Source organism: Mesoplodon densirostris, chromosome 17 (genome assembly GCF_025265405.1).
Source record: "Mesoplodon densirostris isolate mMesDen1 chromosome 17, mMesDen1 primary haplotype, whole genome shotgun sequence".
Taxonomy (NCBI): domain Eukaryota; kingdom Metazoa; phylum Chordata; class Mammalia; order Artiodactyla; family Ziphiidae; genus Mesoplodon; species Mesoplodon densirostris.
The window spans coordinates 68472444-68485877 of record NC_082677.1 but is presented as its reverse complement, the minus strand read 5'-3'; the positions used below and the strand labels follow the sequence as shown (position 1 = coordinate 68485877).

The 13434-nt window shown below is 37.1% G+C and overlaps 1 protein-coding gene across 1 annotated transcript in view; it reads left to right on the top strand.

Annotated features, from left to right (window-relative positions):
• The window catches only part of NALCN (sodium leak channel, non-selective), a 263906-nt gene that overhangs the window by 22159 nt on the left and 228313 nt on the right, over window positions 1-13434 (top strand). The window contains exons 4-6 of the mRNA XM_060079639.1: window positions 7577-7660; window positions 9242-9381; window positions 9470-9598. Of these exons, the coding sequence (XP_059935622.1) occupies window positions 7577-7660; window positions 9242-9381; window positions 9470-9598 (353 nt within the window). The remainder of the gene's footprint in view (window positions 1-7576; window positions 7661-9241; window positions 9382-9469; window positions 9599-13434) is intronic.

The window sequence follows — 13434 nt, the reverse complement described above, 5'->3', positions numbered from 1 at the left end:
TTTGCACGTTTTTTGTTATATTTATGCTCTGATATATTTTTTTTATTTTTTGCTCTTGGCGTGGGGTCTTATCTTTTATTATGTATTCTTACTTACTGTTGTTCTTTTAAATGAAGGCTGTTGATTTCTGTATGTTAATATTATATCCTGCCACTTTACTAAATTTACTAAATTCGTGTATTGTTTATAGTAGTTTTTCCATTCATTCTTTTGTTATTTCCATATCATCATATCGTATACAAATAAAGACAGGTTTGCCTTTTTCTTTCCAATTCTTATGCCTCTAATTGCTGCCACTTATTTAATTGGGCCAGCTAATAATACCTACAAAATTTTAAATAGTTTTAGAGACAGTGCGCATCTCTGCTTAGCTCCTGGCTTTATTTAGAACACCTCTAATGTTTCCTAATTAAGTAATCTGAAGGATTTGTGTCTGAAGTATGCATATTTTATCAAGTTAAGGGAATAAACATTAATTCCAACTTTCGAGAGTTGTTGTTTTTTTTTTTTTTTTTTTTTTTTTTTTTGCGGCATGTGGGCCTCTCTTTGTTGTGGCCTCTCCTGCTGCGAAGCACAGGCTCCGGACGCGCAGGCCCAGCAGCCATGGCTCATGGGCCCAGCCGCTCCGCGGCATGTGGGGTCCTCCCAGACCGGGGCACGAACCCGTGTCCCCTGCATCGGCAGGCGGACTCTCAACCACTGCGCCACCAGGGAAGCCCTCAAGAGTTGTATTTTGAATAGCTTTTACATTTTGTTGAATGATGATTTTTCTCCTTAGCTCTTGTAATAGCGTGGATTTCCTAATAATCGAACTATCCTTACATTCCCAGAAAAAACTCAGCTGGGTCATGACACAGTTTTGTTCTGTTTTAATCAGTTATTTCATTATATTTGTTATTATTTTCCTTGTTTAAATTTTGTCTAATCTTTGTCAGGTTTTGATGTTAGATTTTCTCTGTGTATGTGTGTGTGTGCACTTATATTCTCTAAAATAATCTGAGTAATCTTGAAATTATTTTAACTTGGAAATTTGTTAGAAATCCCCTGTGAAACCATCTGATTCTAGTGCTTTTTTGGTAGGACTCCCTCTTCTTTCTGTTTCTCCTAGGGAAATTGGTCTGTTTAGACTTGCTTGGTCTGTTGGGGGTCTGTCTGATGAAGTAAATTTTCTTATGAAATTATCCACTATTTAGTTTGTTTAATTTACTAACAGTGTATGTTTATTATGCACTGATTTCCAGCTAAAATATCTGTACAGCTCTTTGCCAAACAATGTGAAAACTTATTAAGAAAAGTGTAACCTGATGCTTAAAATAGAACACGATGCACACATATACTTTATTTGGTTTGGTAGACTTAAGTCCACGTCCCCGGAAAGGCTAATGGGAAGAGAGGGAAGAGGAGGTAGTGATACACTTAATGCTTATCAATTGTTAAGTATTTAGATAAACATTGCCAGCACAAGATTTAGCCCCCAAGAACAGCAGAGCTGCATGCACATCATACCTCCTTGCAGGATTCACAGACAACTTCAGTGTTTCCACTGGCACGTGTACAGATTTGCTATAGTGGTTCTTCTAGTTACTTAGTGATTTGGGGGCAAGTATTTTAGCGAGTGTAAATAGCAAAGATTTGTGTAGTGAGAATTCAGATAGTGAGAGATAGACCTTCAGTATTTTGTGAAAATGCTGTAATAATGGTCTGAAACAGGTACAGGGGAAGGGGGCACAAAAAATAGTGAAAAAAATCTGCTTGAAGATGTCAGAGAAGTCTTGAAGAAAGAGCAATGTGAAGGGATGTCTTGAAGTGAGGAGGTGTAGTCTATGGCGGGGGTATTGGCAGAGGGTAGTAAAGGGTTTCACAGAGAGAGAAAAGCAGTGCTTTGAGACACACAGGCTTGGAACACCCTGGAGCCTTGGGGCACTCTGCGTAGTCAGAAGTAGCAGATGGAATGCTCAGGGAGCAGCTGGAAAGGACCCTGTGAAGGCAGCCCGGCTGCACCGTGGAGGGCCTTGCAGCCCTGCGAGGAGCTGAGGCTTCCTTCTGTGGTCAGTTAAGATGCGTGGGGCATATGAATCTGAGAGTGACACCCTCTGATTTGTATTTGAGAAGCTCACTGTGGAGGTCACACGCCCCACGCACGACAGGAGAGAGAAATTGGAGCACAAAGTCCTTCCGGCAGAAAACGTCCTTCAAAATTTTCATTAGAGGAATTTATGTGTTTAAAGGATTTCACATCTTTTATAACGTTCCCCAAACTTGACTACATCTGCCAATTAATTCCTACTGCCCAATAATTTGTTTCTAATTGCCTCCCCCACTAATTCTTGTTCCAAGAAGCATTCTAGCTCACCAAATCCCTACAGGCAAAAATAAAGCATTTGGGTGACACATGTTTGTGTTGCTGCAAAGCGTTCCATGTAGTGCAGACTGTGAATTCTTCAGACAATTCTCAGTTGTCTATTTTTCATCTGGCAATGGACCTGGCTAAAAGTAGCATGCATCCTCTGAGCACTGTTGAAGTAATAAGTAATAATGCTAAGACACAGTGACAGATGGGCCCTGGGAACTCAGAACAATAAATCATGTGCTTATGAAACTACACCCGAGCATATTGTTTTGTAACTGCAAACTATATCCCTATAAATGTCTTCAGGTAAATGTGTTTGGTTTCTCTGCTTGTTAAATCCTTGCATGGCAATTTAAGTTCCTCTCTTATACTGTATAATTGATGGGTAGCCGCCAAGTGTTTATCTTTATAAAAATTGACGGACAGCCCTTGAATAACTCATCTCCTCAGGCACCAGCCTGCTGATTTCTGCCCATAACTCAAGTACTCTCTGCTCTCCCTTTCTTGTTGATGCAACCGACAAGTTAAAACCTTCCTTTCATATTGGAGGCATTAAAATTTCTCAGATACCACTGGGCCTTCGTGTGTGTTAGGTTCTGGTTACATATTTTGGAAGCAGGGGAAAGGGACAATTTATTATTTACAAATATTGTAACTTGAACATTAATACAGTAGGATTTTAAAAGGATTTGGACATACTGACAAATCGAATCATAGCACCATTTAACCAGTTATAGTGAAGAGTCTTTGAAAATACAAATTGAAAAAGAGGCAACTTGATGAATATGTCAGACACAAAATGCAATATGAGATTATGTTACCGAACCAAACTTGCGTCTGCTCACCCTCCGCAATAAAGCCAATCTACTGACACTGTGTGGTGCTGAAGGAAAGTGCAGTGTTTATTGCAAGACCAAGCAAGGGGAATGGGTGGCTAATGCTCAAGGACCCAAATTCCCTGAAGGCTTTCAGGGAAGGAGTTTTAAAGGCAAGGTGAGGGTGAGGGTCAAGTAGTGCATGATCAGCTCATGGAGCTGGTGGTGAGGTAACTGCCTTCTGGTTTCAACCAGTCTGGGGTCTAGGTGCTGGTGGTCAGCATGCAGTTAACTTCTTCCACCTGATGGAGGTTTTAGTATCGGCAAAACACCTCAAGGATATGGGCTCAGAATAGTATCTATAGGCCTTGAAGAGAAATTAAAAGTCTTTGACTTTGTTTTATGACTAAACTATTATTTTGCCTTGTTTTCCTTTGTTTCTGTATTTTCTCACTTCTGTGGTTAAACTCGCTCTTTGGAACTCTGGGAAGGCCTAGGAGGCTAGAGCTTTTCTACAAACAAGAGGTGGGGGACAGGGCAGGGTCCCACCTGGCTTCAATTATATTTCAAAGTGCCAGGCTTCAAAGTCCCTATTCTGTTTATTAAAAGGTATTTTACACTTATGGAGCCTTGGTGATTATCAATAATGGTTGATATGATATCAATTTCAATTCATATTCACAACTCAATCATATCTACAATTTCATTAAAATGCAAAAATTATATAAACCTTGACTTGATTCCTATTTGCATGGCACATCGTCTTGGCTGATTCAAACTACACTAATCCAAGAAATATCCAAACGTTACCTCATCATTTCAACTGTGATCTTTCACGATTATGAAGGAAAAGAGTCTTAACTCTAAGGTATTGCATTGAAAGGTACTCCATCTTTCTCTTTTTGCTGCAAAGAATCATTTCTTTAAAGGAACAATTTTAGTAGCTTCAGTGACTGGATAGATGCATGGATGCGTTCATGAAGCATATGCATTGACTTCTTACTGTCTGCATTGTAATCTACAGAGGCTCTAAGACATGGTTCCTGTGCTTATCTCATCAGTCATTTAATATCTGCTGTATGTCGTACATGGTGCTAGGTGGTGGGAGTGCCATCCGAAATAGTCTAGTAAGTTTCAAGATGCTACTAATCTTCAGAACAAACTCAAACATTTACAGTGGGGAATAGACCTTTTCTTAAATGCAACATCAGAGAATACGTTTAGAGAAGATTTAAGTAGGAAGCCCAAACTGCAGGGACTAAATATAAACTCATTAAACGACTGGATGGGGATTACAAAGGACTCTTCTGTAGGTTGCACAGTATGAACCTTATTTATTTACATGAGCTGAGTTGCTGGTGGTAGCATGATGTGTGAGCAAAAGTGCAGATCAGAGTAGGTTGTGGTCAGACCAAAGTCTGGAGGGAAAAGTTGGCACAGACGGTGGGGAATTTTTCAGGAAGATGGAACAGCATGAAGAACAATGGATGCTAAAGGGCAAAAGGTTAAAAGAAAAGATGGGAAAAATCTGGGTGTTATTGGCCTTTGTATCCCAGGTCACTACAACACAGCTTGTTAAAGGTTTTTATAAATAATGGACGACCCCTGGAAACAGGAACCAAAACATAAAGTATAAAACTTCTGCTCAGCAGATTATTTCACGTATTATACCAGACAAGTAAAAAGAAGCCAGTTTTAGTTGACCATTACGTGCCATCTAGTATGTGGTGGTTCTTACTGGGGACAGCCAGATGCCACTGTGAATTTCTGGAATGTCTAAAGCAGAAGAACATTCCAAATAATGCAACTCAAATGACTTCATAATTCAGAAATAGTTTTCTACATTATACAGTGGTAGTTTTTGCTAAGCCAGTTTTCGTAATATGAGGTCATTTGAAATTCGAATGTGTTTTTATGCTTTTCTTTTTGGGGGGACCCTAAATGATTTAAAATAATCCTTTTATGTAGTTCAAACTATACTCCAGGTCAGCTTTGCAACATCAATTTCTTTAGCAGACAAATTTATGTAGTAAATAAAAAACAAAAATTCAGCCAACTCTGTTACTGATAACTTTACGTTGTGAATTTGTGAGGCCCAAATTTTTCAAATTTGACTTTATTTGCACCAACTGACAAAGTGATTTTTGTTAAAGCTAAAATTTTCAATTTTTAAAAAGTTTAATGTTGAAAATCTATTTTAAAAAATATACCAACAAACACATGAAAGAATGCTCAACATCATTAATCATTAGAGAAATGCAACTCAAAACTACAATGAGATATCATCTCACACCAGTCAGAATGGCCATCATCAAAAAATCTAGAAACAATAAATGCTGGAGAGGGTGTGGAGAAAAGGGAACACTCTTGCACTGCTGGTGGGAATGTGAATTGGTACAGCCACTATGGAGAACAGTATGGAGGTTCCTTAAAAAACTACAAATAGAACTACCATATGACCCAGCAATCCCACTACTAGGCATATACCCTGAGAAAACCATAATTCAAAAAGAGTCATGTACCAAAATGTTCATTGCAGCTCTATTCACAATAGCCCGGAGATGGAAACAACCTAAGTGTCCATCATCGGATGAATGGATAAAGAAGATGTGGCACATATATACAATGGAATATTACACAGCCATAAAAAGAAACAAAATTGAGCTATTTGTAATGAGGTGGATAGACCTAGAGTCTGTCATATAGAGTGAAGTAAGTCAGAAAGAGAAAGAAATACCGTATGCTAACACATATATATGGAATTTAAGAAAAAAAAATGTCATGAAGAACCTAGGGGTAAAACAGGAATAAAGAGACAGACCTACTTGAGAATGGACTTGAGGATATGGGGAGGGGGAAGGGTAAGCTGTGACAAAGCGAAAGAGAGGCATGGACATATATACACTACCAAACATAAGGTAGATAGATAGTGGGAGGCAGCCGCAGAGCACAGGGAGATCAGCTCGGTGCTTTGTGACCGCCTGGAGGGGTGGGATAGGGAGGGTGGGAGGGAGGGAGATGCAAGAGGGAAGGGATATGGGAACAGATGTATATGTATGACTGATTCACTTTGTTATAAAGCAGAAACTAATATAAATAAATAAAAATTTTTTTAAAAAGCACAAAACAAAACACATGACCATTAGTCAAAAGCCACATGTATGGATATTCTGTGAAAATTATGTCTCTTCTGCCTTTGGCTCTTGCCATTCTGTTCCCCTCCCAGGGAAATACCACTATTTATCCTCACTTTTTATATTTTAAATAAACCTCAATATAATAAGAAGCTCTTACCCTGTATCTAATTGAACATAATTCGTTACTAAAGCAAATTATGAGCAGCAATAGAGGTTAATTGTGGTAATACTACATGCAACATTTTTTAATGCAAAATAGGAATAAAATAGTAATAGTGTTTGGGAAAAAATATTGTATAAGCTCATTCTATTTGGGTGCCTGTGTACCCAGTGATCTGTAATTATTCTCTTTCTTGCCTAATATTTACTTTTAATTGTTACTATTTTAAAATAGTACTCTGCTGAGCCCCATAAAATTTCATTTTTGGAATTCTTTACATTTTTTAAGCAATCACAATTATGCCTAGTTCTTCAAATAAAGATCAAGTGATATTTTTCTCTCACTTTTTGCTCAACATACAAGTAAAGAACACATTTGTTTAATAAAGGTCAATTTGAAAATATATACTTTAATTTTTCTGTGTAACACTTATCAACATAATATACTGTATATTTACATTTTTAAAAAGTTAAAATTTTAAAAAATTTTATAAAATAATGCATTCTAATGTCAGAGTAGACTCACAAGTAAAAAATGAAAGTAGTATGTCTTCCTTATCTTTCTTTTACATTTAAAATCCCAATTAAAGTTAAGTCGATATATGTTTATTTTTAAAATGAAGGCAAGTTTCTTCATCTTCACTTTTAATTCAGTTCAACATGAATTCCTGGTTAATTTTCCACTAATGATGGTTGTTCCCAGAGATTTAAAGTCCTTCACTGGCCACTGTGTGCTCAATGGTCAGTGAAGGACTAACCTGGGTTCTCATAGGAAGAGTAGGTTTTAGGACCTAAGCAGCCTATTAAGTAGGATGGCCCCTGGTTCCTTATGTGGTAGACTCTGTGTGGCTAAGAGAAAAAATAGTGATGTTTTACCTTTGCATGAATTTAAAATTTTACATGCAAAGTTCTGCAGTTACTTGTGTTTTATAAATTATTTTCCTCGTATATAATACCATTTAAAATGCTAAAAGTGTTCCTTTGGAAAGTCTGTTCAATTATGATACAAAAATTGTAGATAGCTTATACTGAATTAACACTTGATTATTCCCTCCACAGATGTTTTTTGAAATTATTCATTTTGTCTGATAACACCATGTGAAATTTATTTTTAGGGGGATAGTTCCTATGTGAAAGATCGCTGGTGTGTTTTTGATGGATTTATGGTCTTTTGCCTTTGGGTTTCATTGGTGTTACAGGTAATTAAACACTTTTAAATTACAAGGGGGTACTTTCCAAAATGGGCATTATTTTACGTTGAAAATCTAAATAGATGTGTTAAAGAGTATATATATATATTTCATCCTGCATATTAAATGTGTTCTTTTCCACTTAATAACTATTGTATGATTGACAAACATTTCCTAATTATCATCTTGCCTCTACTGGTAAATGGAATTCTTTTTCATCTTTTTCATAGTATTTTTAACCCTTTCGCCATTACTTTATGTTCTAGATACTCAAAAAGTTCCACCAAAGACCATGTGATTGTGTAATTTCCCAAAACATTATTTTTTAAATGTTTATTGGTTTTAAAAAGCCTAACATTTTAATCATTGTCAGTCATATTTTTGAATTATTTCTCAATCAGAAATAAAAATTAGTACCATATGAGATTATTTCTTATTAAGCAGATGTTAGAAATATATTCACTGAAATAAAGGAAAGAACATGGAGTGAGGTTTCTCTATTTGTAGGATAAAAATTTGAATTTAAAAATTAAAATTCCAGTCCTTTATGTGACTGAATTCTCACTAAAAATAGCTAAAATAATATAAATACATTGGGATAAATACTGGCTAACATATGCTGTATTGCTAATAGAAAACGCCTTACTATGAGAAATGAGGAGCATAGATTAAAAAGTCCTGAAGGACGGATTTTATTGAAAACCAGTAGAATTCATTCCCACGCATTCATTCAGGCTTGATTTTGCATTTAATTCAACTGAAGTTACTGTATTCTTCATTTTAAAAAAATCAGAATAAAATAAATTCGTAGTCCATCCTGCAAACTCATCATGGTGCTTATTGATAAGCTGTCCTTTTTTTGTTTGTTTGTTTTGCGGTACGTGGGCCTCTCACTGTTGTGGCCTCTCCCGTTGAGGAGCACAGGCTCCAGACACGCAGGCTCAGCGGTCATGGCTCACAGGCCCAGCCGCTTCGCGACACGTGGGATCTTCCCGGACCGGGGCACGAACCTGTGTCCCCTGCATCAGCAGGCGGACTCTCAACCACTGCGCCACCAGGGAAGCCCTGTCCTTATTTTTATAAAGCTCACCTCTCCAATAATTAATTTCATCCTGCATTTTAAATGTGTTCTTTTCCATTTAATAACTATTGTATCATTGACAAACATTTCCTAATTATCATCTTGCCTCTACTGGTAAATGGAATTCTTTTTCATCTTTTTCATAGTATTTTTAACCCTTTCGCCATTACCTTGTGTTCTAGATACTCAAAAAGTTCCACCAAAGACCATTATGAGTGAGGAAGGCTTAGCATACTTATTCTGTATTCTACGTTGGCACTTATTTTTGTAATAAAAACTGTGCCTTGATGGATTATACAGGAAATGAACAAGATTAATGACACTTTCATTAGTTTATGTATTTGTTTCTCTTAAGAAAGCTATAGCTTCAAAATGTACTCCAAAGAAAGTTGATTTCAGTGGAAGATAATGCAGGGCACAGGATGAACCTCTGATGCTGTCTGTATAGTCCCGACTACAAGCATTGCTAAGCGAAAGTCTGAATTGTTTGTTCACCTCTGAATTTGCAGGTATTTGAAATCACTGATATAGTTGATCAGATGTCCCCTTGGGGCATGTTACGGATCCCACGGCCACTAATTATGATCCGGGCCTTCCGGATTTATTTCCGATTTGAACTACCAAGGACCAGAATTACAAATATTTTGAAGTAAGCACTGCTTTTACGTAAGTTAAGGGGATAGGTTTATGATTTTGGGGGGTAAGTTTTACCTACTTTACCTATTTTTTTCCCCTAGGCGATCAGGAGAACAAATATGGAGTGTTTCCATTTTCCTCATTTTCTTTCTACTTCTTTATGGAATTTTAGGAGTTCAGATGTTTGGGACATTTACCTATCACTGTGTAGTAAATGACACGAAACCAGGGTAAGTTTATCTACTAACTGCATTTTTAAAAAAATAGATCTTTATTGGAGTATAATTGCTTCACAATACTGTGTTAGTTTCTGTTGTACACCAAAGTGAATCAGCCATATGCATACACATGTCCCCATATCCCCTCCCTCTTGAGCCTCCCTCCCACCCTCCCTATCCCACCCCTCTAGGTCATCACAAAGCACCGAGTTGATCTCCCTGTGCTGTGCTGCTGCTTCCCACTTTTATCTAGGTGATTCATAAGGACTTTTCTGCAGTTCTCATGAGAAAAACCTCTGTGTCTCAATTTTTTTTTAAGTATTTATGTGCTCTCTATGTTCTGTATTCTCTGCTTCAAAATTGTTTTGTGCAAATGTTTAAGACAAATACTCAAGACAAGCCAGACTGAAAAATGTAACCCTGTGGGAAAGTAGATTCAGCGAATTCAAAGTGTACATTTAGAAAGTTTCCTCAGCGTGGGAACATAATACCGTCAGGATATTTTCATATCTTATTTAAATAAGATGGGAATGGAAAATGGTATAACTACTTTGAAAAACAGTCGGGCAGTTTCTTAAAAATTAAACAGACATCTACCATATATCCCATTCATTTATTCCTGGGGCTTAACCAAGAGAAATGAAAACTTACGTCCATACAAAGACTTATACATAGACTTATGTATGCTTATACATACAAAGGCTTTATTTGTAATAGCCCACTTTGGTAACACCCCAAATTTCCATCAACAGGTAAATGGATTAACAAATTGTGGTATATCCATGTAATGACTACTATTTAGCCATAAAAAAAGTATAAGATATTGATATACATAACATCTTGAGTCTCAAGATAATTACATTGAGTAAATGAAGCTAGATGACAAAGAGTACATATTCTGTGATTCCATGTATATAAAATTCTAGAAAATGCAAGCTTGCCTATGATGATATAAAGGAAATCATTGGTTGCCTGGGAATAAGGGTTAGGGTAGGAGAAAGAGATGACCAAGGGGCACTAGGAAACCTTTGGAATTAGTCAGTATGTTCATTTTCTTGAGTGTGGTTCTGTGCATATGTCAGAATTTATCAAGCTGTTCTTTTTAAGTATGTCACCTTACTACAACTGATTCTCATCATATGGTAAGGCAGTTTTCCCCGCACTATTTATTGTGTGTCGTTACTCACAGAATTTAACTCTACGTTTCTCATTTACTAATTCCCTGTCTATATTTGGGTCTGTAACTATAATCTCTATTGTGCCTGACTGACCTGTTTGACGATCCCTTCACCAATATCACACTCTGGAGCTCGTTTAAATTATAATATGTCTGTATGCATGGGGGTCCCATTTCCCGCTCCCAGATTCACATGGGCTTAGGACCCTGTCTTCTGCTTCTTGTAGGCATTGAAACCCAAGCTCATGGCTACTGGGTACTTAGTCCCCATTGAGACCACCATTTAGTCAACTCATGTATCTCCCTTCCTCTAGTTTTTAGTTTCCTCTTACATGTGGCCATTTTGGAATGTATTTTTCTTTCTTATAAGCCCAGATATGCATTTTTAAATGTTAGTGTTTATCCAACAGATCTAGCTGTTTGTAGTGGAAGAAGCTAAATTTAATGTAGTCCATCTTGCTAGAATTAGCATTCTGGCACTCACTATAAAAAAATCAGCTATTTTTTCCCCTATTTTCCTCATTACACTGTGAGGCCCTTAAGGACACATGTGGGAAAGGGTCGATAAGATTCATTTCCCTGTGGTCAGTACCTAGTATCCTAGCACAGAGTAAGTACTTAGTAACTATTTATTGACGGCATGGTTAATAATGTGTTATATTTAGACAGATAATAACAACTTTATGACAAATTGATAAAGAAGAGGAAATAAAAAAAGAACAGAGGAAGAAAAGCAAGTTGCTAAAAGTGACAAAGGAGAAATTGTTAAAAAATAGAAAAGCAATGTTAAAAGCAGAGGAAAGCAGTGAATTAGTACAAACACAGGATAGGAAAGCTGAAGGAAGTGGTGAGTAAGGGAGTTGACTTGTGTGGGTGAGGGAAGAAATGCATGGAAGGAAACCTGTAGGTAGTTTTTTTTTTTTTTTTTGAAATGTATGTGGGCTGTAGAATATGTCTAGATTGTTCCATGAATGAACACGAGGGTGGAAAAATATCGTGTGGGCAGAGACAATAGACGTAGAAGTGAAGAAAAGAGAAAGCTTCTGGGTAAGGAAGCAGCTGTGTTCTAACCGCAGTGAGTTTAGGAGGCTGGTTTAAAGTTCCCATTTTATTAAAAACCAAGTTGAAAGGCAAGAATTCTCAAACTTGTTAACCCAGCTAGGAGATCAGGCATCATGCTGCAAACTTAACTTTGACACAGAAAATATAATACAAATAGGGCAGACAGGTATGAGTATCATCTGAACTCATGGCCTTTGAATCATTCAGTTAAGTCCTCTTAGCCAGCTCCATGCTGTACTCTGTTCTCAAAAATGAGTGTCTGAAAAAAATGTTAAAAGACCTCTCATATTCTGTTAGCTCCAGCTCATTACGTTATCCTAAAAACAAGGAGTGCACTGGGAAGAATTTCATACGTGTTGGCAGACTTTTCAGTTACTCGAGACATAGCAGTTATAGGGAGATGTCTGAATTTTCTCTTTCTTATATTTGTAAAATCTGCCCAATGGCTATGTACACACAAATGGATTTTGCCTTCTCTTTATGTGATTCTTATTTTACTATTTGAGAAGAAAATACATAATTGGCCACATGGTTTTATGAGCAGTGTTACTGATGAAAACAATTTTCATAAGTTTGATGACTTATTTCAAGGACCAGTCATTTCCACCATTTTAAAAAATATTTTCAGTTCAGTGTTAACTGAGTTTTAAAGTCTTGCTCATTCGCAGAGAAACTGTCAATACAGTTTTACCATTAGTTCCAGCCCAGACATTAATTTGCTTTCTTTTTAGAGACTCAAACAGTGTCCAAAGTCAGAATGAAACATATAAAAATCCCAATTTAAAAGAAGTTCCCAACGTTTTTCTTTCCTTTTGTTGCTTCTTATCTAGGAATTTCTCATAAACATCCCTGAGTCGGATATTAAGCTTTGGTGTGATGGTTGTGTTTCCAGAGATAAGTGTTGCCAGTTGCTGTCATGACCTCATTTCTCTTCGTCATTGTCCTTTAACAATTGTTCCAACCTCTGCTTAATTTGCATGCACTGTAGCCTAATAACGGGAGAGCTTTCAGGCAGAGATGCGCCTGTTCAGAAACCTGTATGTCCTAGGTTTCACGGCTGACCTCCAGAACTGATTATGTTAATCTGTGAAGCAAACAGGATAAATAAGGGAGGAATTCAATACATGGAATTTTGCTTTTGAATGGAGCTGATTTCTTATAAAGCAGATAGAGGGGCATCTCAGCTGTGTCCTCTGTAGCATTACTAGTAAAGCTTTAGCTTCTTCTCTGGTAATGAATTGTGACCTAAGGCAATTATGGAAGAAGTGATGGGATTTGACTAAGCAAGGCAGTTCATATCCTAAAGAGAGCTGAGGAGGGCAGTGGCCTGTGGCAGAAACAGGTGTTGCAAAATGCCAAACGTGCTGGCAGAATTCTCCCTGAAGCAAAAGAGGAACATGTAAAAAGGAGCTGGTAGGTGAAATAGAAAAGGTGAAGATTTACCTGACACCTGATTATCATTCCTGAGAAAGGAGAGAAATGTATTCATAGCTTAGTATCAAATAATGACATCTCATCCCCAAGACTGAGATAATTAGAAAAGCTTTAAGGTAAGGAAATGTAAATGTTAAGTTCATAAAAGTTTACTATGTGGAGAGAGGATTCAACC